At 43.7% G+C, this 27,883-nt stretch overlaps 1 protein-coding gene across 1 annotated transcript; it reads right to left on the reverse strand.

Annotated features, from left to right (window-relative positions):
* Positions 1–933: 933 nt before the first annotated feature.
* Positions 934–20,942, reverse strand: slc41a1 (solute carrier family 41 member 1; the record flags this gene model as incomplete). Its single annotated transcript, XM_079218671.1, has 10 exons — positions 934–1,119; positions 1,965–2,113; positions 2,267–2,401; positions 2,852–2,931; positions 3,800–3,947; positions 5,237–5,383; positions 6,821–6,965; positions 8,848–8,919; positions 13,672–13,779; positions 20,457–20,942. The coding sequence occupies 10 exons, from the start codon at positions 20,940–20,942 to the stop codon at positions 934–936; spliced, it is 1,656 nt and encodes a 551-aa protein (XP_079074797.1).
* Positions 20,943–27,883: the final 6,941 nt, after the last annotated feature.

Raw genomic sequence — 27,883 nt, forward strand, 5'->3', positions numbered from 1 at the left:
ACCCCCCCCCCCCTCAAAAAAAGAAGGGAAGCAGTGTAACTTCTGCAGACTCTAAAGGAATTTTGAGGAACAAAATATAGGCTATTGTGCGAGTGAGCACGCAATTCTCATGAACGGAAAATGTTAAATAGGCCTTAATTAGGAGATTCTCAACTGCTGATGGAAGCAGAGGTAAATGCCTTCTAGTCGTGGCTGACGTAAGCGTTTGTTGGATTGTGATCTGACGTTCCTAATTCCCGACTCGAGAATTAGAGTTGTGGTCTCAAATTAAGCCATTTATTGACGGGGAGTTACAGCAAGAAATAATTTTTTGTCCCCTGAAGTAAACACCACCATTTCTAGCCCTTTGCAATCTCTAAATCCGAAATGAGACACGTATCTTATGTCTGTACATGACGTAGCACTTGGTGATTAAGCATTCTAGGCTCGTTTGGACATATTTTTTGCTTTCTTGGTTTCAAGTGTTAAAAATGGTAGGGCTAACGTTCCCATTGAAAATAATGAGGACTAGCCCTGCGCATGGAACAGTTCATATCAAATGCATTATTTATCAACACTAGTAATCATTGTCAATAGTGTGATAATAACAAAAGCAGTAGGACAAAGTTATTAAGTCAAATATAGGAGGAGTGGGGTAGTTTTTGCTCACTGGTTGAGGTGGAGATATGTGTGTTTAGGATACTGTCCAGATTCCGGGCTGCTGCTGTGGTGCTCCAGAGTCCTGGTATCCTGAAGATGAAACGTTATTACCCCTTCAAATACTAGACCATCAATCGGAGCCCTACAGGAGATTAGCCCTAATGTAGTTGACAATGTCCGCTTTCAGATAATATCCACACATACGGGCGATGTTCGTCACTGTCTGTGCGTGCAAGCGTAGAGTACGTGTTGTTTTTGTCATTTTTTTGTGTGCGGAGTCGCTGTGCAATGCATTCAGTTGCCCGCGCTCGATTCCGAGTCGCCGATAAACCAGCGCATGTGGAAGCAGAGGGCGAGGAAGCCGGTCCCCAGCAGGTCGCCCAGAGCGGTCAGGTAGGGGATGGAGAAGTTGTCGGGGTCCATGCCTCGCCCCCACATCCAGTGCACCATCCAGTCGGCCAGGTAGAGAAGGATTAACACCTGGAGGAAGACAGAAGCAGAAGCACAATGTACCAATGAGACTTTACTGCTCTCAAAAAGGAACTAAAGAAAGGCAGTACTTGATTGACTGGGTCAGCTTTTGAGACCGAGAACCGAACCTGCAAACTTTCTTTGAAGTGACAGTGCTAGCCACTACACCAGCAATTTTGTAAATTATGACATCTATCTTTTTTTTTTCAATAAAAGTTGACTTTTGGACTTTACACCGCTATAAAGATATTAGAAATGTTCGGCTCACACGAGTCAGGAACAATCTGGAAGAGAAAACTCCCTGACAAGAAAGACTGGATCAACCAATCAGCTCTGTGACTTACTAACCATAACACCCGCCTGCATAAGTACACTAAATGTTTACCATGTAGTGCAACATACACTTTAACTTAAACACACATGTCACTTTAACATACACTTACATTAACGTTATCTGTTTGTCTGAGCACTTTATCTTATACTTGATTTAATATCATTGCACTGTTGTTGTCGTTGATTGTTGTTTGTCTCGTCTAACGTCTCATGACTAATGTGTGCACCTTCCGCCTAGAAAAATGCCTTGTTTGTGTAAACATTCCTGGCAAATAAACGGTTTCTGGGGGTATCTACATTCCAGCTTACCTCTAAATCTAATTGCTCCTCTAATGATAATAATAATAATAATTAATAATAATACGATTTAACAAAACAATAATTATAAATGAAAGTTTTTTCTGTTTGGTGCACGTTATAAAACTCTCAGCAAATAATAGTATGCGAATGCTGCACCCAGTTTTCTAGATATTTCACTCTCCTCAGCCGCAGGTGGGAGTTAAGTGTGTGTTTATGTGTACCTGTAGTAGCGCAGCCACCATGTAGAACGTGACGAAGAGGGCCGTCAGGGTGGTGTGTCCTCCCCTCAGGGAGTTGATGGTGTAGAGGAAGGCGAGGTGACCCGGGGCGACCAGGAGGAAGAGCACGCGGGCTGAACGGGCGTTCACAGCTGGAACAGAAAGAGGATCCACTCGTATAACCATTCAAAGAGTGCGGTGAGGTGCAACTCGTTGCCGAGGCCAAATACCGCTGACGAGTCATTGTGGAAAAGATCTGTTTTCACGAGAGAAAACGACGAGAGAGAAACAGAGAAACAACTCACAGGAGCCGAAGAAGGAGATGCAGGGTGTGGGGCACTTCCTGGGGGTGGCGTTGGGATCCCCCATGGGGAGACCGTTCATGTGCAGATAGGTGGAGATCCGACTGGCCTGAACCGCGACCAGGTTACCTCCCACACCTGACACACACACACACACACAGGGTGAAAATGTGGAAAGTGAACATAACGGCTTCAATATTGACGTGATTACACAATAAAATGTGTATGCTCTGGTGTTTTTTATTTGAACAGTGAGATGCACAACATATTTTACCCCGCTTCTCATTTGTCATGTCTGGCATTAAATCCACCAGCAGCAATATGCTATCTCCATCTGTCTGTCATTAAACCACATGGAGAAGGAAACTTGAACAGCTTTAAATACACTTTTCAGCCCTGGAACAGATGTTTCTATATTTGTTCTCTGCACCAAATCAACCGTTATCTCTATCACTGTTTGACGTTTCACTTATTAGCATATTGGCTTTTGTTCTCTGCACCACTCGCTTCTCTTCTTTTTCTTTCTTCCGCCCATTTTCAACAAAGGAGCCATTCAAGTTTCATCTGTGAGGTTTTATGACTCCTCACCATTGATGACCGGGGTGAAGACCGCCATGCCAGCAAAGTTTGGGTTGGTGACAGTCTTGTCGAGGATCAAGCCGCCAACACTAAAAGAAAGAGGAATTAGTGAATAGCTGAATCGTCACTAGACATCAATGCAGAGAAAATACACAGAGATCCTTCCCACAATCAAGAATCTGAGATATGCAGGTTGTAAGTGATGATGTGTGCAATTTGCATTCTTTCAGTATTTGATTTCAAAGTAGAAAGAGAAATTACATATTCATTATACGTTAATGCAAAAGTGAACAACTTGAATATAATTGTGTGACTACTAGATGATAACGATGCAGTCTTAAAATATATAGTTTGTTGTAGTTTAAATTGGGATATTTTGAAAGACTTAAAACATTAATTTGCATAAATTATGTTGAATATGGCAATAAACTGTCGAATAGGTTGTCAAAACCTAAAAAATTTCTATTCTAATGAGTCCCGGAGTGGCTATAGAGATGAATTTTTTGATTAATTCTTGAGCATAAGTTAAATTATTAAATTATTTAGGCAAGTCAGTAAAAATGAAAGCATGAAAACTTGTTCTAATAGAAATCCAGAAGGAGCGTGACACATCGCCTTTAAGGCACTTGGTTCCTTGGTTGTAGACATTACAGTCGATCTTAAAAGTCTTGGGCATCGGTTAGCTGTGGAATCCGGTGCACTTCATGCTTCGGGGAAAAAGGCTGGTCTGTTTGTGCTGACTCTGTAAATACACTTATCTTGTGTGCATGAGGACGAATGAACCAAAACGTGTGAACTATTTAATGAATTCTCTCTCTCTCTCTCTCCCTCTCTCTCCCTCTTTCCCTCTCTCTCCCTCTCTCTCTCCCTCTCTCTCTCCCCCCCACTCCTGGACTTTGTAGTGTTCTGTGAGTTGACACAGGTCAAGCAAGGTGACATGATCCCTGCGTGCTGTACCTGCTGATGGCCATGGCGATGATGACTGGCTCCCAGCCGGAGTACAGGAGTTCTCTGGTGGAGGGGATCCTCCTGGCTATGAGCACCCAAAGGGGGCACAAGGCCACAAACACTGCACACACCAGCGGGTTGACGTAGTCATTGAACTCTGTGCGGGAGGAAGAGGAGGCGGATTCACACACTGCTTTCATTATGTTGTGTGCTCTTGAACTTTGAGAGCGGCGAGGACCAGTGACTCTTCCCCACTACGCCATGCTTTGATGTGTGACATATTCAAATGGGTGAGTATTTTCAACATCAACGGCATCATAACCTGAAATGTTTGTGTGCTAGACATCAAGGGAAACAACGCTACGGGACATCCAATGTCAGTGTTCCACAAAATGAATACTTTCCCAACATTCCTGCTGCTATGTATTGCAAAACAATATAATCCTGAGTCTGAGGCTGAAGAACACATGTCTCATTTGTGTACAGAAAAGGTATTATTTTACTACTATCATTGTATTGTACTTTCATTTTTAAATGGCTTAGTAATAATTGAGGTTAGCATTGTTATCAAAAGCACGTAGACTTCATGAAAATGAATTGTAGAGAGCTTGTAAGGACGGGGCAGGACTACATTTGGACTGACAGTAAGTCCTCCCTGGTGTCTCTAGGGGGCAGTGTTACCCCTCAATTGACACGACGGGGGACTAAACCCAACTCAAACACAGCAGCCAAAAAAAGCCAAATAAGCTCAGTTTGGCACCAGACTGTGGCATTTAAAGTGACGACTGTAAGGTTTGCAGACACTCTTCAGACGGGATTAGTTTTAAGGCTGCAGTCAGGATGTGTTCACTGCTCCTGTGTGTGTCAGTATTTGTCTGTTTCGTGGAAGCAGATAGTTAAGTGACAACGTGTTCCCCTGCTGTCGGAACATCAGAGCTAACAATAGCTTGTGGCTCTGGCCCCAAGACACAGTGAGGCCAGGTGTGTCTGGCAGCCACATGTCAAACATTTATACACATGCTGCTCCCTTTAGTTGTAAATCAATAAAAGGTAATAGAGGCTGTGCAGGTTTTATCCCAAACACAGCAACCGGGATGCCGCCAACCACTGAAACACTGAAACCCAGAAAAAACTCTTTATTGTTGTGTATGATTTCCCCTGGTATAAAGGAGCAGATTATTTGTACCTGCCATCTGAAGAAAGCTGTAAGAACGGTGATTATTTTGCACTGACACGCTTTCGAATTAACGGAATAATCACTTTTACATTCCATCTCCTACATACAGTTCTTGCCCACGCTCTTGCAAATAGCAAATGGGTGAAAACTTGGCTATAAAACAACAAAAACCTCCTCCCTTCACAAAAAAACCTGCTGAATGCCAAACCGAGCGCTGCATTAACCGAGCATCACAGGTACTTAATGTGCCGCCCGTGTGTGCTTATTACCTAGCTCCTTGTAGAGTGCGGTTGAGATGCCTGCCAGCAGAGACAGGGTGATCAGGTCTCCCAGGCTGGCAGCTATGGGCGTGGCCACGTTGTCAGGGTTGATGCCGACTTTCCTGGAAGCGATGATCACGCCGATCATGATGAGCCCTGTGGGAGTTTAAGGTCGAGAGATGTCACGATGTAGAAGACACAGAAGGGCGCTTGTCACGTGCAGTTGATATGTGGTAATGCCTGATACGCGTCGCACTGCCATTGGGGGTTCTGGGGTCAAGTGTGATGCGCGAAAACAAAGAGTAGAACATGGAGTCTTTCAGGGTGTAGCCAGAGTTCCAGATTTAGGATACTGTTGTTTTCCACCAGGAAAGTTAAATCTGGCAAAAACAAAATCTGAAGGTCGACGGACTTACATAATAGCGAGCAGGTGGCACGTGTCCTGGCTAATTGGTCCATGGGTTGTGGCCTTTTAAATGTCATTGTTTCAAAATGACAAACAAGAGACGTTATGTCAGATTCCTGAGTCTTATGCGGAGAACTGTGTGCAGTGTGTTGACAGCAGTGTTGAACTACAAATAAGGTGCAATATCTGTTTTTTTCTCTCTGAGGGATTGCCTCAATAATTGTGCTTTATGTGTCATTTTAGTGCGAAAAGCAATTCATTATGAGTAATTCATTGAAAGTGTTTTGGGCTTAACATTACTTAAATCAATCAGTGTCATCTCCCATTCCCTTTAAAAGTGCATTGCTGTTGGAGTGTGTTCTTTGACCGCAGTGAAAATGTTGATTTTGAAAGGCTGAAATAAATATGGATTTAGGCAAAATATTTCGGGAGAAAAAAACATGTATGACGTTGTAAATTACGGAAATGTTGTCTTTTCTGTCTTTTTTTCAATAAATCTAGAATTTTAGACTTTACAACACTCTTGAGTTATTGTAAATGTTTGGATCACATGAGTAAAAAAACAATTATACACAGTTGGGTGCTGCTTTGTGCCGAGTGCAAGACAGAACCCAAAGTCTTGTAAACTTCAAATCTCACAGTTTCTCTACATTCAAAATGAACGCTGAACATATCAACGACTGTTACAAAAGATGTACATTAATTGTACTTAACAGTGATATAGTTATCCTATTCAGCTATAGTTGAATGTCACTTAATACAACCCATAGGATGTATATAAGAAGTGAACGGAGTCATCGTGGTTTGTGGGCTGCCGTTTGGAAGCCTTGAGTTTGTCGATTAGGCAAAATCTTGGCTTTTTTGCAACCAATGAACGGAAGTTACCATATTTGGTCATGTAGAGACGCCGTATACGTAGCCCGCCCTAAAGCATACTCTGCTTTATGGTCTATTTGGCTCTAAATGGACCATACTTTACTAAATGAACATCATGCTGTATCGAAGAAGACTTGAAACTAGAGATTGAGGTTGATGGAGAGGAGGTTGCCCCCTCACTGCATCACCAACATTGATGAGTTCCGTTCCGTTAGCTAGTTTAGGTGGGAGTCTGACGTGACCCAGACGTGCACGATGAGAGGCAGTTAAGACTGTGAGCCAGCCTCACATCCTGCGTGTGGTGGCCGTACCTAGCAGCAGAGAGGCGATGAAGGCAGTCGCCACACTGGAGGCACATAGCAGCACGGCGTGGCCCAGCCTGAAGTGTCCCTCTGGGATCCAGCCGAAGATCACAGCAGCAATGGAGGCCAGGAAGCCCACCACTGTGGCCTGGACCTGAACACACACACACACACACACACACACACACACACACACACACAAAACGGTTGACATTACTCTTGATTACATTTCACGTGGGAACTCTTGTTACATCTGAGCAGCTTTTAGAATGGACTGACTTCCACGGCATTAATATATATACAGTTGTATGTCCAGTTAATAGTACAGACCCTCATTCAGTTACTCACAGTCATTAGCTTTTTATCCTTGGGGAACACTATGTCAAAACACACAGGCTAGGTTGCATCAACAAGGATCCATTCATAGATTTTTTTTATTTAAACCCCGATTAAATCAAGGTTTTACTCAAATGGATTTAACATTTAAAATATCTTAAAATGATTTATTTTTACTCTCTAGACTACATTTATAATGTTTAGAATATATTTCAATCTGTTGCATCAAAACTTTAAACTCCCATTTTTAATGGGCTCCAGTATTAGCTTTAAAACTTACACTTTAGGAGGTTGAACTTAAAAATGGCTGCTTTTCTGAGATTGATTTCTTTTTTTTAAGAAAGTTAATGGACAGACTCAGCCTAATTGAGGTTGATGATGCTGTTGCTAAATTTCTCTTAAGATACCGTTATAGCATGGAAACAGGAATATTGGACAAACAGTCTCTCCTTTTCTCGAGTTTGAATTACAGATTCTCTGCCCAGGTAACGTGAAGCTAACAAACAGACTTATCAGCTAGCTTGCTAGCAAACAATGTAACGTTTTTAGCTAGCTTGCTTAGCAAACAATGCCCTTGTTGGTGCATCCCACCATTAGTGTCACAACTACCAACCTCAGTAATAGTATAATAAGTGTATCTGTATCCATGTAACTCTCCTAATGCAGTGTGACCCAGCGTGAGTGCATCCTGACCCCTATATGGGAGGTTGTGTCAGCAATGTTTTGAATGTTCCAGGAACTGTGGACTCACCAAATGTTACGTAACCACAAGTCCACTTCAAATGATCTGTCATTCTGGAAATATTGCTTGTTTATACGCCCTTTTTGTATGTGCAGTAACTGCTCAGATAAGTCAAAAAGCAGAGAACGAGAGAGGGCTCATGATATTTCCGGTCCCAACCTGCTTTTTTAACTCGGGACACAAGTTATTTTCAGTCTGTGCTCCACTTACAGTTTTGTTGCACCTGTTTGGGCGTGGGAAATTTACAACTTCTTCATTCCAAAGCTGCAGTGAGAATCAGACAATAGGTGGTAATATGCTTATGTAGCGTTGGGTGGGTAGGGCATAATTGACTCCCATTGTTTTATTTACGACGAGAGCCAAGTGTTCAGAACACAGCAACACACGTGTTCTTGGTGTTCCCAGTAACGATCAGTCGCTGTGTTTACGGCACACACTGTGCCCTCATGAAACAAGATAGTTTCCCCAGGTTTGCCAGTAATTTGATACCTGAAATGTCATGTAAATCAGAAACTGGCTTTACTTTATTATTTTACTTTACTGGCAATGTTTTGGCAAGGATCAAGATGCTGTGACATAAGTTTGACTGGAGAAAAAGGAAAGCCTCATTACTTAAAGGATAACTTTGATATTTTTAAATCTACCTTTCAACCCTTATTTCACATGATTTGTGTCTCTGTGACTAAAATATTTGACGTTCCCATTCGTCACTCAGACACAAGGACATGTTGAAAAGTCCAGAAGTTACCCTTTAAACTGAAATTAAAATGTTTGGATGTAACCTGAGTTTTAGAACAATCTGACCATCAAATTGAACCGCACATAAACTCACCATCTGAGTTCTTGCCTGAACCTGATTTCTCCCCACAACCTGTTAAGTGGAATGTAAGCGTGTGCCAGAGATGCTCCATGACAGCGGAGTTGACGTCATCGTCCTCCAGAGACGTGTTTCTCTTACCTGGATAAGGGCCAAGTTCCCCATTATCATCTGCCACATGTTCTTGGCCGAGTCCATCTGACCAATGTTAGCCTGAAAGAGAGACAAGAACACACACGGTCAACATATTATCATATTTGTATTTGTGTGTGTGTGTGTGTGTGTGTGTGTGTGTGTGTGTGTGTGTGTGTGTGTGTGTACAGCGTGTGTACATGCTGTTGCCTCTTGGTCCCAACAGAACAATCAGATGTCAGTTCTCTGGACAAAGACACTCTGATTTGATCCCCCACCCTGCGGCCGACACTTATCTCATCTCTCTGCTTTCTCTCTCACTCTCTCACACACACACACACACACTGATGGTCTCGAGTGTCAAAGTGTCTGTGGCTACAGTGTGCTTCTGTGTGTCCAGAGCAATGATCCTGATGCTCAACCACAGGGAGAGGACACAAACAGAGGATCCCCTCTTCCTTCCTCTCCTCTAATATTTACATATGCAGAGGGAAGGAAAACATCTGGACGCATGAAAACACATACAAGTCTGTCTATGCGTTCATAATTACGACAAGTACGGTTGGTCAGTTGCAGGAAGTCGTTCTGTAAACTGGGATGGATGTTTACAACAGACAGGTGTAGTTTGCTGCCCATCGGACTACTTTTGTAGCTATGCCACTGCGTCAGCAATGCTCTTGATTACAAGCATTACCATTATTAATAGGAACGATAGCTAACTCTACAAAATAAAAATGACCCAAGTTTTAATAAGCATCCTTGCCATCGGCATGCTAACGGCTATCCATAAAAGCTTGTTTAAAAAACAATTTATGCTGTTATTGAGTCAATAAATCATATTTTGGGGAGAAAAATACATTTGTTCAAACCTTTGTTCAAACATTTTGTTTAAACCTGCTTTGATCAATATTTTTGATATCAACATTATCAGCTCTGCTGAATGTACCACTTAAAACGTCAAAATCACTATAAATAAACAGCCAACTCATCAGCTTTATGGAGCTTTGTAGCCTCATTTAGCTAATTTGTTTTCTGTTTTCTCAACATGCCTGGCAGCTAACGGTGCTAACAGCGCTGACAGAGCTAACAGTGTTGACTTGAAGGGGGGACCTGAAGGTGGGCTCTACTTTGGTTGACTTTTACACAATGAAGTTAAGGGGAAAAAATAACCTACGTAGAAATGTAACCATTAAAAAATATATTAAGAGGATCAGAAACACTATATAACATAAAAGATCGGTCAAACTGTTATCAAGAGGGGGAATTGAGGCCAACTATAAATGTTGTGGCTTTCCTCCCAATCTAGCACCATCCCCATTGGACGACTACATCTGGCAGCCTGGCTGACATGACGGTCATGCGCTTAGCGCCTTACGTCATTATGACCTGTGCATCTGCCAGATAGTTGCCGCCAGATAGCATTTCAGCCACGCAAACACACTCCTCGCGCCGTGTGAAACGCCTCCTGCTACTCCATGCTGTCGTTCCAAATCGTATTAGATAAGAGAGTCAGGAGAACATCTGTGCAGAGCATTGGGGGCATCGCGGTCTCACGGTGAACTCAAAAGAGAACGCAAAGAGACGCACTCGGAGAGAACGTTTATCTGCGGAACCTTTAAGGGGGGCAGATAAGAAGAGTTTTTTTAATGTAATGAGAGTTGAAGTCGGTGTTCGCAACTCATCGCAAAATTCGCTTTGAGAGCGACAATATGCAAAAAACAACTCAGTTCACAGAAGAGCTCAGACATTCACAGAATTTCGCCTGGTGTTATGTGATGATGTGTGATGATGATGATGCCAGGTCCTCGGCTGTGTGTGTGTGCGTGTGTGTGTGTGTGGGGGGGGGGCGGCTGGATTAGTGGTGTTTGGATCAGGGTGAGTGTCGTGAAAGCGTTTCAGGCGATGACATAAGATGGATGAGAGGTTGACAATTCAAAAGCATCGCTACTTTTCAAACTCCCTCACTTTGGAGCAAATCATGTTGTTTACAAAAGGTTGTACGTTGTGTGTTAATAGAGCTAATACACATATAATGAGGATGAAGACGGCTTTTGGAGCGGTTGTAATCTCTGATTAGAGTGCGGTGAAAACGGGCCCAACTCAGACACAGTTGCGATGCAGGTGCTGCCAAGTTCGAGCAATATCATGATGCAAATACGTATAATCATGAACATGAGAGGGGATGTGACAGAAGTGAGAAAAAAACTGTGTATTTCCTGTGGTCAAATAACTAATAATGGACTCATTTCGGCGATATATCAGAGACAAAGTGGTTAAAAAAAGAGTCAAAAAGGCAACACGGTCATGTGAGTTGAGAACTCTAACAGCCAGCCAGTCCTAGGGATTACATAATTCTTTTCACTAATAAGCGCATTAGGAAACTTGCAGTGGTCTTAATCTGCTCATAATTAGCGGCAGCATGGAAAGAAACGTGGTCCTGCTGGGGCCCGCCAGCAGAGAGCTAACGCTAATGTCTCAGGGCAAGCGCCTCGCTCTGGCCCACTTTGTGATGATGGATGTGAGAATCATTTTTCCTGCTGACCTCTAAACCACGTAGCTTGACAAATGGGACCATTGTAAAAAAAAATTAAAGATATCGAAAAGTAATTCTATCGGCTAATAAGTCTTAATAAAATTGACTTCTAATCCAATTTCCTGCAAAGAAAAGTTGTGTTTTCAGGAAGTTTGATCGTAATGAATATGTTCCACGCTGCAGTCATTTCTTTCAAGATATTTCAGCAACTTTAAAAAGAGAAAGGACATTTATCATCGTAGCCAGACGCCAACAACCATTGACGGTTTTCTTAAATCAGTGTTGAAGCGTTGGTGACACATTGTTGTATCGACTTCCCGACCCGTTATTGATTCACCATCACATCCGCACTCGTAATTAACATGGAAACTTTACGGAAAGTTCAACAAAACTCTAACTAAAAATTACTAACAAATATTAAACTCACTAAATAGTGTCAGTTCTACTTCATCTACAGCCAGGTTTTGGCTTGTATTGTGACAAATAAGCTCAAAATGATATATTTAAGCTACATTTATGTCTATTAAGTACAATGTTTGAGCAACATAATAAGGCAGGTTAAAGTGACTTTAACATTACATTTTTTCCTGGATGTTTTTATGAATCATGACTGATAGTATTATCAGTAAAGACTGCAACTAAAACATTATTTTCTTGATTAATTAATTAGTTGTTTGGTATATAAAATGTACGAAAAATTATCAATTATCATTATTTACCCAAAGCGCAAGATGACATTCTCAACCCACAATTCAAAGATATTCAGTCATCACGGAGGAGTAGAGATTACAGAACAAATTCACATTTAAGAAGCCCTCTTTTATTATTCTCAAAACAAAATTGCTAAAACCAGTTAATCGATTACCAAAATAGTTGGCGGTTCATTTAAAAGTTGACGACTAATCAATTCATCGTTGTTGTCCTATTTTTCAGTTTTGAAGTGTAGATCATTTTAACTTGCTAATTAATCATACGGCAATATGATCTTGCTGGTCATACATATTCTATTCTAAGGATTAAGAATTTTGCAGCAAATGTGGATTTGTCGTAGCTTGAAGCCAGATGGATTAGGGTACTATAGACATTTTGGGGAAACTTGAATGTTACACATCTTGTTTAAATAGATTATTTCTGTGACTGGGTGGGCCTCTGTTAGCAATGCTGATCAGCTTCGTCCCCTGTTTCCCACAGGCCAGTGGAAAGAATGTGAGGGCTGGTGCGCTTAAGAGCAATTCTGGACTAATTCTCTTATGCCTTCATAACTGCAGGGTGTGCTGCTGGGTCACTGACCCCTGAGACTGTACACATTCGGCTATGAAGATGGGACATTCCCGAAGGAGCCGAATCAAAGGGTCTGCTCTTTTTTTTACGTGTAACGTGGCTATGAATAGATTGCATTGACTTTATTGGTTTTATTATTTGGAATGTGTGGTTGGTAAACGCACACAAACAGAGTTCACCCATATTCTTAAAATGAAACATAGGTTTTACTTAACTTTTTATAAGATTACCATTATTTCCTATCTTGATCCACCCAATTATATACTGTTCTAAATGCACTCATGGGTTTCATATCACCCTTAATGTGACTAATCTAGACTAGGTGGCTGTTTATTGACTTAATCCAAGAGGTTAAGTGGTGAAGAAAAGTAGGACATTTGTATTAATTTACTTTTTTTCTATGGGGAGGACACAATTATGAATCCTTCCATGTTTGCCCCCCATTTCCAGGCCTAGCACTAAACCATGGACTTTGGTTTGATTAAACCAACATACGAACAAACAAGCTAACTATTAATTACTAGTTCAAATTAATATAAATATGCATTGTTCAAATCATTTCTTGCTACTCTGCGGATGTCTGGGATGAACAACATATTCAGACAAACCAAACCGGTATGCTCAGATAAACCGGCTGGCCACGGCCAGTGAAAGTCTTAACAAAAAACAAGGAATGGGACAGGAATGTTGCTATCAGTTTGTATGAAACCCAGGTCACGTTTGGCAATACGACCTCTGATCCCAAGAACAATCAGCTTTAGTGGGTCTGACAGGGGTTGCCGGACAATGAGAGATAGGTAACTTTCCACGTCCACAATCAATTTAAATAATTCCCCAGGCTAAGATTAGACAATTTTGCAAAAAAAACTCCAGACATGGATACTTTACAGATGAGATGTTTTTTTTGTAATGCAACATAATACAACCGATGCCACGTCTGGTGGGATATAGTGCATATAAGGTACTTTGGGATGACACACACACACACACACTCTCACACACACACACACACTTCTTACCGCGGTGGAAAGTCTGGAGGCCAGCGTCATCTCCAGGTTGCCTTTGAGCCCCAGCAGCGCTGGAACCAGGATGAACACCTCTGACACCTCTGTGAACACCGTCCAGTGCTGCAACGACCAGCATGTAATAATGTCAGTGACACAACATCCAACGAAATGAACACACTGCCATATTGAAACGGGACATATCAGATTCACAGACAGCATCTTGTACCCTTGGTTGGAGAGCAGAATGTCTTGTTCTTTAGTATTGATTAACAGTGAAACCAGACCTGTATGATGGACCAGATAGTGTGTATCTAGTCTACAGGCCTTTTACACTGTGTATCATTTCAGCTCTCTGCTCTCCTTTAGCAAGATCAAGGTCACTGGGACTTTGTGCTGCAATTATTTATTTTCCTCCTATTCTGGCTTCCATTCTCTCTCCCCGTTCCCTTGTGCTTCCTATCTTTCACCTTTACCCATCTTCATTTACTGCAGCTTCAACACAAGGAGACCGGGCTGCTCATATCTCACTATCATCAAAATGGTATATTACAAATGACTAGTTATGATACGGGTGCTAATACTTTACAGCAAGGGTTGGTAATCTTCTTCAAGAGCATGTTTGATACATTTTTGAAAGTCTTACATTTCGGCAGCAATCAATAACATTTTGTTTTATAAAAATATTAATTAAAAAAACGAAACAAAATGTTCAAATGCTATGCTCTGGTATCTAGCATCGGAGGCAGCCACATGGCTGTAATAAGCTTGTCCAATCATACCTAACTACCTGCCCACCTGTGTGCTCATTCACGTCTTACACAAGCTGCTAGCTTAAGAGCTGCGAGTGCTAACGATAGCCATGTGTGTTGTTTACGTTCACAATGGTCAGAGACGGGGTTCAGTGTTTCCGACTTGGGAGCTTTCTTGGTAGATTTAGCTTCTTTTGGAGCTAGTGCTGCTCGCTACTTTAATTGGAAAAGAGTCAACAACTCTGGGCTGGTGTACTGTTGCTGGTTTCTCATCATTACCAACCCTAGCTTAAAGAAAACACGTTGGTCAATACACATGCACTGACTTAAAACTCTCTTTATGATTACTTCTGAAATAATTACTATGCCCATTTCTTAAATCTATACATGTTATTACTATGGTCAAAGACAGTCCAAATATATTAGTGAACATGAACAATTTTCTCCCAAATCCAAAAACAAGATGGCATCACAAGTTTGAATATTACTTCTCTGGTTTCCAGCTTTGAGAGACAGTAACTCATGTTAACAAATAGTGATTAAACTCTTAATAACTTATAATAATTCAAGTAGTGTTCCCTTTTAAGGAAATAACTGATCATTTCAAAAATGTTCTTAACGCTAAGCTAGTTGAACCTAGCAACTGGATACCTCCTGTTCAAAACTGAATTTGGACATGATATGTGATAAGTGATTAAGTGAAACAAAAGGCCAAGATGGCACCATGATGACAGAGAAGCCATATTATACCATGTACCGTGGTGGAAGAACAAACCAATAATAAATCCAGTAAAGTAAGTCATGGAAAACCTCTTCCCCGTTGGGACACTCATGACCTTGCTGTGCAATTCAGCCCCTACATCAGCAAAAAAAGCAACATTTCGCTTTATGTATTACCCCCAGAACCAAAGACATACAGTTTAGTCAGCCAGGAGCTAGGCCAGCTAAATCTAAAGGACAACTTGAGCAAGTGTTGGGCTCGCTTGAGAGGATCACAAATCCTGTTTAGCACGTGCAAGAGAACAATTCTACTCTGTGCTTCCAGATCCCAGTAGATGTCCTTGAAATGAAGTTTATAGATGGTGTGATTAGACCTGACCCTCGATAACCTCCTCTCTGGCTGCTGGACAGAACTTGAGTCAGAAGCGGGTTCCCTGTGAGATCGTGGTTACACTTCAGTGCGACTTTTGTGATAGAGTGTGCCAGATCTGAACTCAGCTGTTTCTGCACGTGTGTCCACACTTCACACTGCAATGAGACCTGCCTGACCGGATAGTAAACGGATATATTTCGTGGTCAAAGGAGCAGCTGTAAAACACTTTATTAAAAACATTTAATTTCCTATAAATTCTTCAAAATAAAGGTCCTCCATTATTTTTGGCACATCCTCTTCCTCCCTGCTGTGTTGGTAGACCGAACTCAAAGCGAGCCATGCCACCTCTGCATGGGGTCTGGCCAATTGGATCCCAATGCGAACGGGATCCGATCCGTACAGACTTGACAGTTAAAAATCATACTGCCGTGATCGGATGACAAAAGTTGCATTGAAATGACGAGTGTAACCACGACCTGAGTCTCTGGGCTTATAAGTCACTGTGGTAAAGTGTCTTTCTGCGCTGTGCCTACATTTGTGTGCATGCTGTGATTGCAGGTTTGTGGCCTTCTGTGACCAGAAACCAAGCTATTGCGGAGGCCTGGGGGCTATCGATCTATCTCCAGTAAAAGTGCTTATCTTTTGGGGGGCCACGGTCCCACAGGCCCCCAACACTTACGGTCCAGTCTGCCCAGAGCTGAATCAATATTCAAGGCCGACACGGAAAAGAAAAAGGGACAGAGAAAGTAGACGAGGGGAGGGAAACAGAGTAGCTGAACACTGTCGGCCTTCATTTTCTCACGCGAGCAAGCTTGTGTTTCTGTTTCACTACGCTGCTCCCACTGTGCGTCCAGATGTACAGGACGGATAAGGGGTGCCATCTACAGCTCAGTTTGAGTTGTGTCAGAAGGCGTGGCACCGAAACGCCAGTGTGGGTTAAACTCCCTTGGTCTATCCGCTCGCTGTCACCAGGCCAAGCGGAGCTCCTTTCCAACAGCCAGTCCCTCAGCTTGGCTCACTTCCCTCTGCCAACCCAGCAGCCTTGTGAGCACCTCTGTGAGCACTCCTCTCTTATTTCACAGCCGCATGTTTTCAGGCTTTCTCCCCCTCTCTACTTCTGTCTCACTCCCCTATCTCCCTCTTTGCCCCCCCTGTGGTGATATATGTTGTTGTCTCCATGGAACACTGGCCCTGAGCCAAGCCAGCCCTCTCTCCCTCCTCATGGCCACCTCCTCGGTTCCAAGAACTCTACTGGACAACCCCAGTACCTCTCTGTATAGACCTATAGGAGCTCTGGTATGCGAGCCCCACAAGGGTCAGGTTGCCCAGTTGAGTAACATGGCCCAATTTTATTTGTGATCACTGTAATTGCTGTATAGAGCGAGGAGCTGAAGCTGATGGCACGCAATGGCAACGCAACTCCTGCAGTGTCACAGAAACTACATCAGGTGGTGTATGTTTCCACAGGTTGGGCCCAGCCTCGTATGCAAAGGCATATCGTGGAGGGTAAAATTAACATAGCTGTGGCCAAAAGTAACTGGAGTTGAACCTGAAAGATGAACGTCAGCTATGAAACAAGACCTCATTGGCATTAAAGGAACACTCTACTCACAAAATGAACATTTATATATCAGTTACCGTGTTACTTTGAAATCTTGAAGAAAACTTCATGGCGAACAAAAAACTGAGAAAAGTCTTGATGAATTGAAGTAAATGGGGGCTGCGTTTAACAACAGCAAAACTACATGGAAACATCTGTTAAATCTCAAAACAACTTGAGCAGTATATTGCGAGTCTCATTCAGTCGTATGCTCCTACTCTCCAAACACAAGCATATATGCTAAAACTATTAAAAACACTTCTGCAGAAACAGTCTCCAGACTAGTCTGCAGAAAACAGATTTTGCCTGTTTTTTTAATTCTTTTAAGAGAAAACTACGTAACGTGGAGTGAGACACTGCGAAACAAATTGTCATTTTGTGGGTGAGGTATTCCTTTAAAAATGGATGCCAATAGAGGTACATTTACTAGTGAAACATGCTAATGATTTCTCAGGCACCAGAGGCACCGGACCTCCCATAAGCTTGAAGCTAAGTCCTAAAGAAGCCTGAGATGTGGACTGTTGGCATCAGGGACCAGATAAAGGTGGATGTAGGGTGAAAGGCTTAAATATCTGACAAGGGGGAGGGCAAATACGCAATCCAGGACCCTCCAAGGACTCCTGAGAATCCTGAACAGAGTGAAATATTAGCCAGGGTTTGGGGCGACACAAAAGCATTCTAACCTTCTAATCCTTCAAATCGTTATCACTCCGATCCTAACCAAGTAGCTGTCCGGGATGTTTGAGATGTCAGGTTTTAATAGCTGTGACCTGATATGTTGTTAATGATTGTCGGGACATAACATCCTTGGCTGATGGAAAAGACTGACCAATGTGAGTAAAAGGGCCAAAGCAAGCAATCACATAAGGAAGTGCAAATAGTCAGACATTAAAGGTTTAGAAAGACACACCTGGTCATTTTATATTTGAAAGTCTTTGGACAATGATGCAGCCATTTGAGCGTCAACGTTGTCCAGCCGCTGGAATGATGATTTACTTTGAGGGAATAAGCCCACGCTCTGGTTTCACAGTGGCTCCAGTGTGAAAACAAGGCAATGTGGATGTGGTTGGACCAAAATGGTGTCTTGTGGAGGATTGTGATTTCCCGTTTACTGGTGCCTGTATCTTTAGTCTGGCTGAAGCTGTGTCTCACCTCTTTATTGCTTTATTTTGGTGTTTAAGTCGACCGACACGCAGGATGGACGGCTAGACATTGAGGCAGACCCATGTATGATAATGAGAATGTACGGCGTCAACAAGTTGCATTCTTGGTTCGTAGTCTACGCAGGGAGAAGGTACCGCGGGTTTTAGAATGTGTGTAACTGATAACTGACCCGTTTGGCCTTTGACCTTGGCATTCTCAGAAAAACTAGCACTGCATGACCTTTACCAACCACGCGTAACCTTTAGCGAGTCGCCCGAGTGAGCCCCGTTTCTAGCCCTGGCTTTGGGAGACTGACGGTTTGAGGCCCGTCCGCTGCCAAGTCCCTACGCAGAACTATGCAGACGTCTCACTCCTCTATACCAGCCTGGACAGTCCTTTCTAAGCCAACCCTCGAGTGGGAATGAGGCCACAAGCTCTGTTTGTGTGTGTATGTGCTGTACATAGTCAAATGATGGTTGACGAGGTCACATTTCAAAGAAGTGTTGCAAAAATGCCAAGTCATGCACCGAGCCGCAACTTTTCAAACTCAAGAACATGCAGGCGCGCCGAATAAAAGGCTGGAGCCTTTTTGGAGTTTCCAAGCTTGCTTTTAGCAGAGAGCTGGTGCACACTGGCCAAACCAGAGAGAGAGAGAGTGAGAGAGGCTGAGAGAGAGTTAGATAATTACCTTCCTGCAAGGACAGGGGGGGGGATTAGCTGAGTTAGCGTTTCCCGGTGTCATGGAGGGGGGAATTAGGCAGCGAGACAACCTGCTAGATGCTCAGCCGAACTCACTGGAACAAGTGTTTTTCGAGCGGACCGTCAGGCCTCAACCTCTCACCTCGCGGCAAACGCTACTTCAAGGTTCGCCCGCTCCGGCACAAGCACGGCTGACCAGAAGTTCTGCGTCTCCTCTGTCTCCCAGCCTCACTCAATGGTGCGCTGTGTGTTTTGGAAACTGGAGAGACTGCCGCAGCATGGTGCCTAAGTTGAGGCAGCATGAAAACTTTTTTGACCTCAAACCTCTGCATTCCTGGTTTAGTGGGGATACCTAACCGCGCGGTAATGGAGGCTTTGACGGCGCATTGTGTTTTCCACTCTGAATCACAACTCGTCCAGTCCAGTGCGGGCTGCCATTTCAGGTGCTCGTAAGAGAGTTACCCCTCCTCCCTGTGCTGAGTTCTCCACCATGTTGGCACCACATGCGTGTACACAATGTGCCGGGACGGTCCCATGGCAGCCTGACGCCTCTAGCTTTATCTGCATGATAAGGTGACTTTAAAGAAACATATATGAGCTGTCTGCGTGACTTTGGCCTGCATTGCTACACCCTCAGATGCATACCCGGGGCGAAAGACATTGAGTCAACAGGAAAAAAAAGAGCAATTATAAATGCACTCATGTCTTTTCTTGGAGGCAGCAGCGCTCTGGCCACATACGGCACGACAAACAGAGTGACAGACACACAGAGCGTACCAGTATGTGCCAGCACTGAGGACGGGCAGGCTTTAGAGGTGAGAAAGGTTACATAAATACCCCCATGGTGTGTGTGACCAGAGCCCCACCCATCCCCAAACACATAACATCCGACAGGCCAGCAGCCCTGTGACAGACACATGATGCGAGCGGGGCTCGGCGAACCAGTTAAGTCAAACTATACAAGTTATACTAACTGGAGTAACGTCTGAATGAGTATATTATAGAAAAGGAGAAGCCCTTGTGCTTTCTTCAGGGTGTAGTTAAAATGCCTTTATTGGTTCAGAACATTAAATAAAAAGCGACGTTTTTCTTGTGGCGTTCATCTTGGCTTAGTGTAAGTGTCCCTGAAGAAACCCCCGGGGCTTCCCTTTTTCTATCGTTGACAAGACTTCTAGAGCACCTTGCATTCACCTGGAGTTTACTACTTTGCAAACGAAAGCACCCGGTATTTTCTCTTTTTTCTTTCCCGAACTGTTTTGTTCCCCACTTCCCACCATCTCCCAAAGTACCCGAACTAATGACCTTTCCATTAGCGTGAGCATACATGATCTGTAGACCTTTTGGTGCAATCCAGAACTCTTTTCTTTAGCCCAAAAGAGAACAGACCACCCCAAATCATTTATTTGGATTCACCAGTTTCTAATGGGAATCAGAAACAAGCCCATTTCCTATAAATATGTATAGAAGTTGTGTGCTCACTATCTAGTGTCAGAACATATCGGTGATCACTCACCTGAACAATGTCTAGCACCATTCCAGCCGCCACCGTCCCGAACCCGGCCAGCAGGAAGGGGAAGACCACCTGCAGGCCAATGGAGAAGGAGGTTTCCTTGAGGGGGGCCGTCGGCTCTGGGCTCGGGTCGGTGCTGGTGTCGTCGCTCTCGTTGCTCTGGCTGGCGTTCTCCAGGAGAGCGTCCTCCTCCCGCTGACCTTTGGCGTTGGCCCGGCAGTCCATCGCCACCACAATCTCCGACCTCTCCTCATCCTCCCCGGTCTCGCCGGTCCTCTCTGTTAAAGATGTGACCTCTTTGAGCTCTAACTCGCCGCCGGTCACCGGGCCCACCTCCTCGGAGCCCGCGGTGAGGATCACCGGGTGGACGGAGTAGTTGGAGTTGAGCAGGGCCGATGTCGGGGGCCCTTCCTCCTTCTTCGCCTCAATGGCCCCGGAGGACATGTCGATGTCAGGGAGTTTTTCTTGCTCTTTCGACCAAAGTACCATGCGGACGCCTTTGGAGGACAGTGGGCTTGACAAGAAAAGGTCAAGTTGTGTCGGGGAAGTCAGAATGGAATCGGCCACCTGATCTGGTTTTGAACCTGATCAGTCCAATTGATTTATCCCATTAAAGAGGCTGACAGGGAGTTGGGGTCGCTACTAAAGACCGGGAGAAGACGGCACTGGAGGGAAAAACCTGCAGCGAGCCACACGCAACCGTGCGTCTGCTGAGCCTGTGTTCCTGTCGGTGCTTCGGGAGCAGAACCAGTATGTTCTCCATTCACTGCAAGGTGTTCAGAGTAGACCGGCAAAAAAAAGAAGAGGGCATACTGGTTCAAAACGGAAGAGAAGAGGAAAACAATAGGCTCTGGGAGTCGCCAGAGAAATCCCCTACCAGTCACTTGTAAACAGTCCTCGGAGAGTTCAGTGGGAGCTGCAGAAAAAAAACGTCAAATCAGAGGTCTGGAGTGGGAAAATTGCAGCGCTGACTGGTCAATCTCTCAGTCCACTGATCATGTCAGACTGGTGAGTGTACCAGGCTGGGAATGTCTCACCTTACACCACGTGGCTGCTGGGAGGTTTTCAAGGGAGATATTTAAGGGTCTGCAGTATGAAGATTCAATTACAGCCTTTGGAAAGGTCCCCCTCCAACCAGAGTGGACAGTCACCTGCAAGGGGAAAGAACACATTTATTGATTGTTCAATCCTAATAAAAACCGATTTCCAACTCATTACACTTTGATCTACAACTACTGACAGCTAGATCCCGGCTGTTTCCCGAATCAAGACAATTCTGATCCACAAATAAATACTGTTTAATAGTGAAATGAACAACAAAATACAGCAACATGTAAGAGCTGACAACTATGGTGCTCAACCCTTCATACAAAATAAAAACATACTTTTTTTAACTTTATAAAACGTTATAAAACCTACTTCATCAGAAAACATAAATCCTAGATGTATGTTGTCGGATGACAAGCAAATATCACAACTGAAGACTAAACTACCAAATATCTGAAATACTGGAATATTACTGGAATATTGCAGAAATATATATTTTTTAAACACACAGAAAATGTAAACTCACCACAATAATATAATAAAACTGCTAGAATCTGGAAAACGAGTGTTTAGAGTGATGCCACAGTGTCCTCGCTGTGCCAGACTGTTCTCCGAGCAGCGGACTGCGCTGCGCTCCGCTGGGACGTCGTGAGGAGTGAGGACGGCGCAACAGTTTGAAACAGTTTCATCCAGCGCCAAAGTTCCTCCCGGCGGCTAAAAATATGTCTACGATTAACTGAGGTGCTGCGTACATCCTCTGCAACGGAGTGTCTGTCACACGACCGTCAATTCAACCCCCCGCGACGCAAGGACGGCATTTCCTGTCGCGCCTTTCAAAGTAAAAGCCCCCAGATCTTCAAGGGAGGCAGAATTCAAAAGCAACGAGCGCGTAACATGTTCAGTTATGAAGGTAACCATTACTAATGAGGCTTCTCTACTCAGAAATGACAGAAGTAAACAAAGAAGCCCAAAACAGGATGTCTTCTAAGTAAGTCTAGCATGGCGTAATTTCCTCCTTCCCACTCTTCAAAACAAACCACAGCAACTCCACACACACACAGACTCTTGACTCGTGCATCGGCAATGACTGACAAAGTACCTATTTAGAGATACGGTTAGTGCTGACAGACACGAATAAAGTTACACAAAGTTACACAGAACTACACGAGCTTCATTTCGCTCTTATTTTGAAGGCCGGTCTGCTCGCTTCCCTACCGTACCTCTACCGGCTTGACGCGGCTTTCATCCTGCCTGAGCGTTGCGACATCCGCACGCAGTCTTTGGCTCTCCCCCGCTGAAACAATCCTCTGTTTAGTAGTCAGCACCAATACCGCCCGAACCCAACATGGCAAAGGCGTAAATTAGTGCTCCCCTGGTCCGGGCTGAATAGACGAGCCCTTCTGTTCTATTCTGCTGCTCGTTTAGACGAGGGCAGAGGGCTTTCTGTTCCAGCACCGGGGCCGGAGCTCATGTCACCGGCCGCTATCGCCACGAGCATTTTAACTCGTGAGAGTCGGTGCGAGACTCACACGTCGTTTCTTTCTTCTTTTGTGTCACCTAGGGGTGCAAGCGGTTGTGTCTTTTGGCAGCTTGAGCCGCCAAGTGACACATTCCGTTAGATAAAAGGCGCCGCTCTCACAGCCGATATAAAACCGCTGCTTAAATTGTCCAGCAGGTTGTGAGACTTAAAAGAAAGGAAGCTAAGTGAGCGGTTACCTTGTGGTGTCAGCGGAGTCCGGAAGAGTTGAGAAGTCGCTCGGGACAGACCGGCTGGATGAACCCTCCGCCTCTTGGTAACGCGCTCCGGCTGAGGCGAGGACGCCGGTGCGCGCGCCTTTATGTATCCCTGCGGTGCCGGTGCACAGCTGCCCGCGGTGGTTAATGCCGGTTAATGGTTAAACACGTCCTCCTCCCGCGCCGTGTTGTCCCCTAAGTCTCTCCTTCCAGTAGACCCCCGTCACATTGCACACCGGACAAGTGGCCCCCGCCGCCACGGCTGCTTGGGATCCGCGTCTTTAATACACCCCGTCCGGTGCGGGGGGCCAGGAAGCCACAAGGCGGGCCCTCCCTGCTCCCTCCACACTCTGGAGGGAGGGCACGTGAGGAAATGTGTGCCCGTGCGGTGCCAGTCTCCTGCACAAGCCTGCTAATTTACTACCAGAGATAGAAGTTTTAATTTAACAGCAGCCCGAGATTCCTGAATGAATGTCACGCCACAGCCGTCTAGCCGGGGCGGACTCGAGTCAATGATCCATCAACACAGAGAATAAATAAACGCAAGTCTTACATAAGTGGAGCTTTTTGAAATGACCCGAAACCGCACTTGAGACTCGGGGGATCTCAAATTTTCTTCGAAATGCACAATATTAATAGAAAGAAAGACTCCTATTGGAAACCACTGTAAGCCCCCACCCTTACCACTAATCATATGTATTGTGTGAGTTGTGTTTAGAGGTTGTAAATGGGGATTATGTATTAGTGTGTCCCTAATTTTTATGTCTAACATGTTTTATTTTTTATTTTTGGGGGGGGGGGGGGGGATTTATACCGTGTTTTTTTCTTGATTTGTACCTTTTGACCTGACAAATGGGTTCCCTAATTAGGGTACTGGCTCAACAGCTTAATGATTATAAAGTGTCCACAGTGATCAACATATTACAGCCATGTATTGATCTTGTCAGCCATTCTTCCTGCATTTCTTGATTTATCACATCTCCAGTGGTACCATAAAATTCAATGACATTGTGGGTTTTTGTTTCGCTGCATATCGTAACATATTAAGAATACTGAAGCTTTTCCTTCATCAAGAGATTGCAGTGCATGTGTTTGCATGTTGTCTGACAGAGGCATTGCACACTCCGCTCCTAGGAGAGCAGCAGCTCCAACAGTGTCCCCCGAGGCCCTCCAGCTTTGCTGTGCGGTTTGCCTGTTGCTATACAGCCGCTCGGCTCAGCATCAGCAGCATCGCCCAAAGAGCAGAGGCCACAACGGTTAAAGTACCAAAAGTAAGCATGCAGAATCATGACCCGATTCAGATTAATATGTAAAGTTTCAATGTATTTTAATCAATAAAAAAATACCAACGTTGAAGCTTGTATACATGGGACTAATTTGAGCTAAATTACTTCATCTATAATGATAAATCATAATTAATTGCTGATTATATTTTGTATAAATAATCTGGATCTGCTGAATCAAGATGTTAATGTGTTTGTGAGAGCGTTGAGGTGTAAACAGATTAAATGTGACCTTTTAACAGAGCCAGGCTAGCTGTGTCCCCGTGTTCCCAGTCTTTATGCTAAGCTAAATTAGCCGGCAGCTGGCTGTACCTTAATACTTTGTGTGTATACATGGTATCTCATCTCACTTTTGACAAGAAAGCAAATAGAGGATTTCCCCAAAATGCTAAACTTATATGCTTAATATTCAAGCTGTATTGCACATACGATTTGATCAGAAAAAACAACCCAGATGCACATAATTATAATCATAATCTAATGCCCCACTTGTAAGTGAATATTTACTATCGTTATGATTTCCAGGTGTAAGAGAGAAGTCTGAAAGTTAATTTCTAGTTGCTGATTTTCTTTAGATGTCTACGTGAGGCAGCCGTTTCCAAGTAGCAGGTTTACTCATCTGATGTGGTTGTTTCCATGCTGTTTACTCAGAACTGTATAGCCTGCCCAATGAAGAGCGGAAAAGCTTTTTTTACATATTGGTGGGTAGTTTTCTCGGTTTCATTCCAGATAAAAAACATCAGCAGTGACAATTACATGCAAGCAGTTATAAGCCATGGTGAGAACATTATGGCACGATAAAGATGTATTTACAACAATCTCAGTCTCAACAATTAAAGATGTGTCTTTAAATCATTAATTTCAATCTTAATACACGATAATAACACCGAAACTTGTGCAACCAGAAGAGTCTGTGACTCTGAAGACATATTGCATTAGCATAGCATTGAAAGGCCACCGGAGAACTTCTGCTATGACTTCATATTGTTATCAGCACATAACAAAACACAAACACATTCTGATCAGTCGCCATGACTGATTTACCAGTAACATGACGAGCTGATCTAACTACTCAAGTTAGCATCGCTACGTAAATAGCAATATGTGTTTGTGTTTCGGCTCCGTCGGTCCTTCACAATGTACGCTAGACTGTAAAACACACAACTATCTTCATGGCGAGAGTGAACATAAGCAGCAACCGAAACAACCCGACACATTTCCACTTCCACTGGGGGCAGACTGAGCGATTGCTATATAAAACTGTAAATCATAGCTTGTTTTATGGAAAAAAAGACAACAACTGCAGTATTTTGATGTATTGAACACCAGAAGTAATATACAAGTGAAATATATGGTTTGGTAGATGAAAAAATGTAAATGTCACAGATGCGCGCAAATGTGCCACAATGCAAATTTGTAGATCCTCGCCTAAGTTTTCTCTGTACTAAACCGTCTCTAACTTTGTTCTGCTTCACTTTATCAAAGTCAACCTTTTCAGAGAGAATGTTCACATATTGAGTTATGATATGGATTAGAGCTACAGCTGCATCATTTCAAAAAAATAATCATCCTGAAAGTGCTTTTTTTCGAGGCGGACCTGAAACCTTTTCATTTTTTTCTGTGTGTCATCTTCATTTACTCTCAACCAGTAAACATATAGACTGATATTTACACATCTGAACAAAATCTCACATGTGTAGCCTTTTATTATAACACCAAAATTATTCAAATATCTCTAGTGGTTGCAGAGATAAACCCTATTTAGTTTGGGTATGCAATTTTCGAGCAGAGGCCTAAAAATAGGATGGTTTTCAAAGTGTTAAGAAATGAAGAAGAAAGCCCTTCCTTCTTGTTGAATCTCATATGGCCCTAAAGGCAGAATTCATCCAGTGAGAAGGAAGTTACACTGCAGGCTGTAGTCAGAGACAGGACATGCGTTGGTGTGACCCTACTCATTTGGCAACAGGTCTGTGTGACTACTGCAGACATGATTGATCTTTCCTCTAGGTTAACAAATCTACCTGACAAATGAACCTGGATGGTTTGCTTTACAGTGGAATAAAGGAAAGCTGGCTGATGGCCAGTGAAGACAGAAATAACTAACTGGATGAAGTCGTGTGAGTCTTGTCCTGAGGTTTGGTTACATGTGGACGTACAGTGTAGTACGGGGTCCTTCTGCTGGTTAATGATCCTCCAGTCTTCTTTATTTTTTTTCCTCCAAAACCAGGAAGTGAGGTGAGAACGGAAGACACAACAGCGCTGGGCCCTAGCAACGCCTCTCCAGAGTGGCTGTCCCTGGCAACGCCGAGGCGGTCTGTGCCAGTTTTGGGCCACTTCTGTCCCGGGGCTTCTTTGAGCCCAGAAGAATGTCAGGGGGAGACTTGGAAACCTTCCCTCAGCTCAGGATGAATGGCTGTCCACTGAACACACTCCCCCAGCTCTCTCTCTCCCTCCCGTCTCCCTCCAAACCTCCCTCATCTACTCACCGAGGAGAAGCAGAAAACAGCGATAAGCCTCAGCTCGAGCGTTCACTTCTTCTCCTCCTCGTTCTCCAGAGAGTCATCCTCACACCCCCAGAGAGAGGCTGTCACTGTAACATCCTCCAATCACGTCATTCCATTGGGTAAATTAGCACCTCTTATTACAACTGAGTCTTGCTTTTGTAGTTTTGATCATCATTCCTATCGGCACTAAAATCATTGGACCAAAACAACTTAATTACTAAATTCCAGAGTTTTTGGAAAACCACATTCTAGAATCCTTTCCTTATCAATTACGTTCCTATTCCTGTATTCTTTATTCCTGCATTACAAAGTTGGGATCGGTGCAGATGGAAAGTAGTCCTGACCTGTGACCCCCAGGCTCTTGTAATGAATGAGCTGCGACCTTTCCGAACGTCTGTACAGGGAAGTACAACATACTGCCAATGTTCCAGGTCGGAAGGAATTTATGTCAAACACGTAAGGGCCGGTGTGATGATTAAAAAGAGTTACTCATTCAGACAGACACTCTGCAGCATCCAGAACCTGCAAAGTGTTAGATAAGTACAAACAGTCCCACCGATTAACCGCCTTGTGTGTGTGTGTGTGTGTATGTGTATGTGTGTGTGAGTGTGTAAATGGGTGGGTGAAGAGTAACCTCCCATGGGCAGCACATGGCTCACCCATTACACAAAACAGACATCCTCATAGTATAATGGAGATGGAAAATTGCAAAATGGAAAGTGAAATAGTGTGTTGCAGGTGAGAGAAGGAGTTAGGTAAACCATTACAATGAATGTCCACCCCTGCTTTTATTTTTTGTCATTCCGCCTGATGTAAAAATTGGATAACTCAAGCGAGTTTGAAGTTCCATAGCACGCTGAAA

The sequence above is a fragment of the Taurulus bubalis genome (assembly GCF_910589615.1).
Source record: "Taurulus bubalis genome assembly, chromosome: 5".
NCBI classification, from domain to species: Eukaryota; Metazoa; Chordata; class Actinopteri; order Perciformes; family Cottidae; genus Taurulus; species Taurulus bubalis.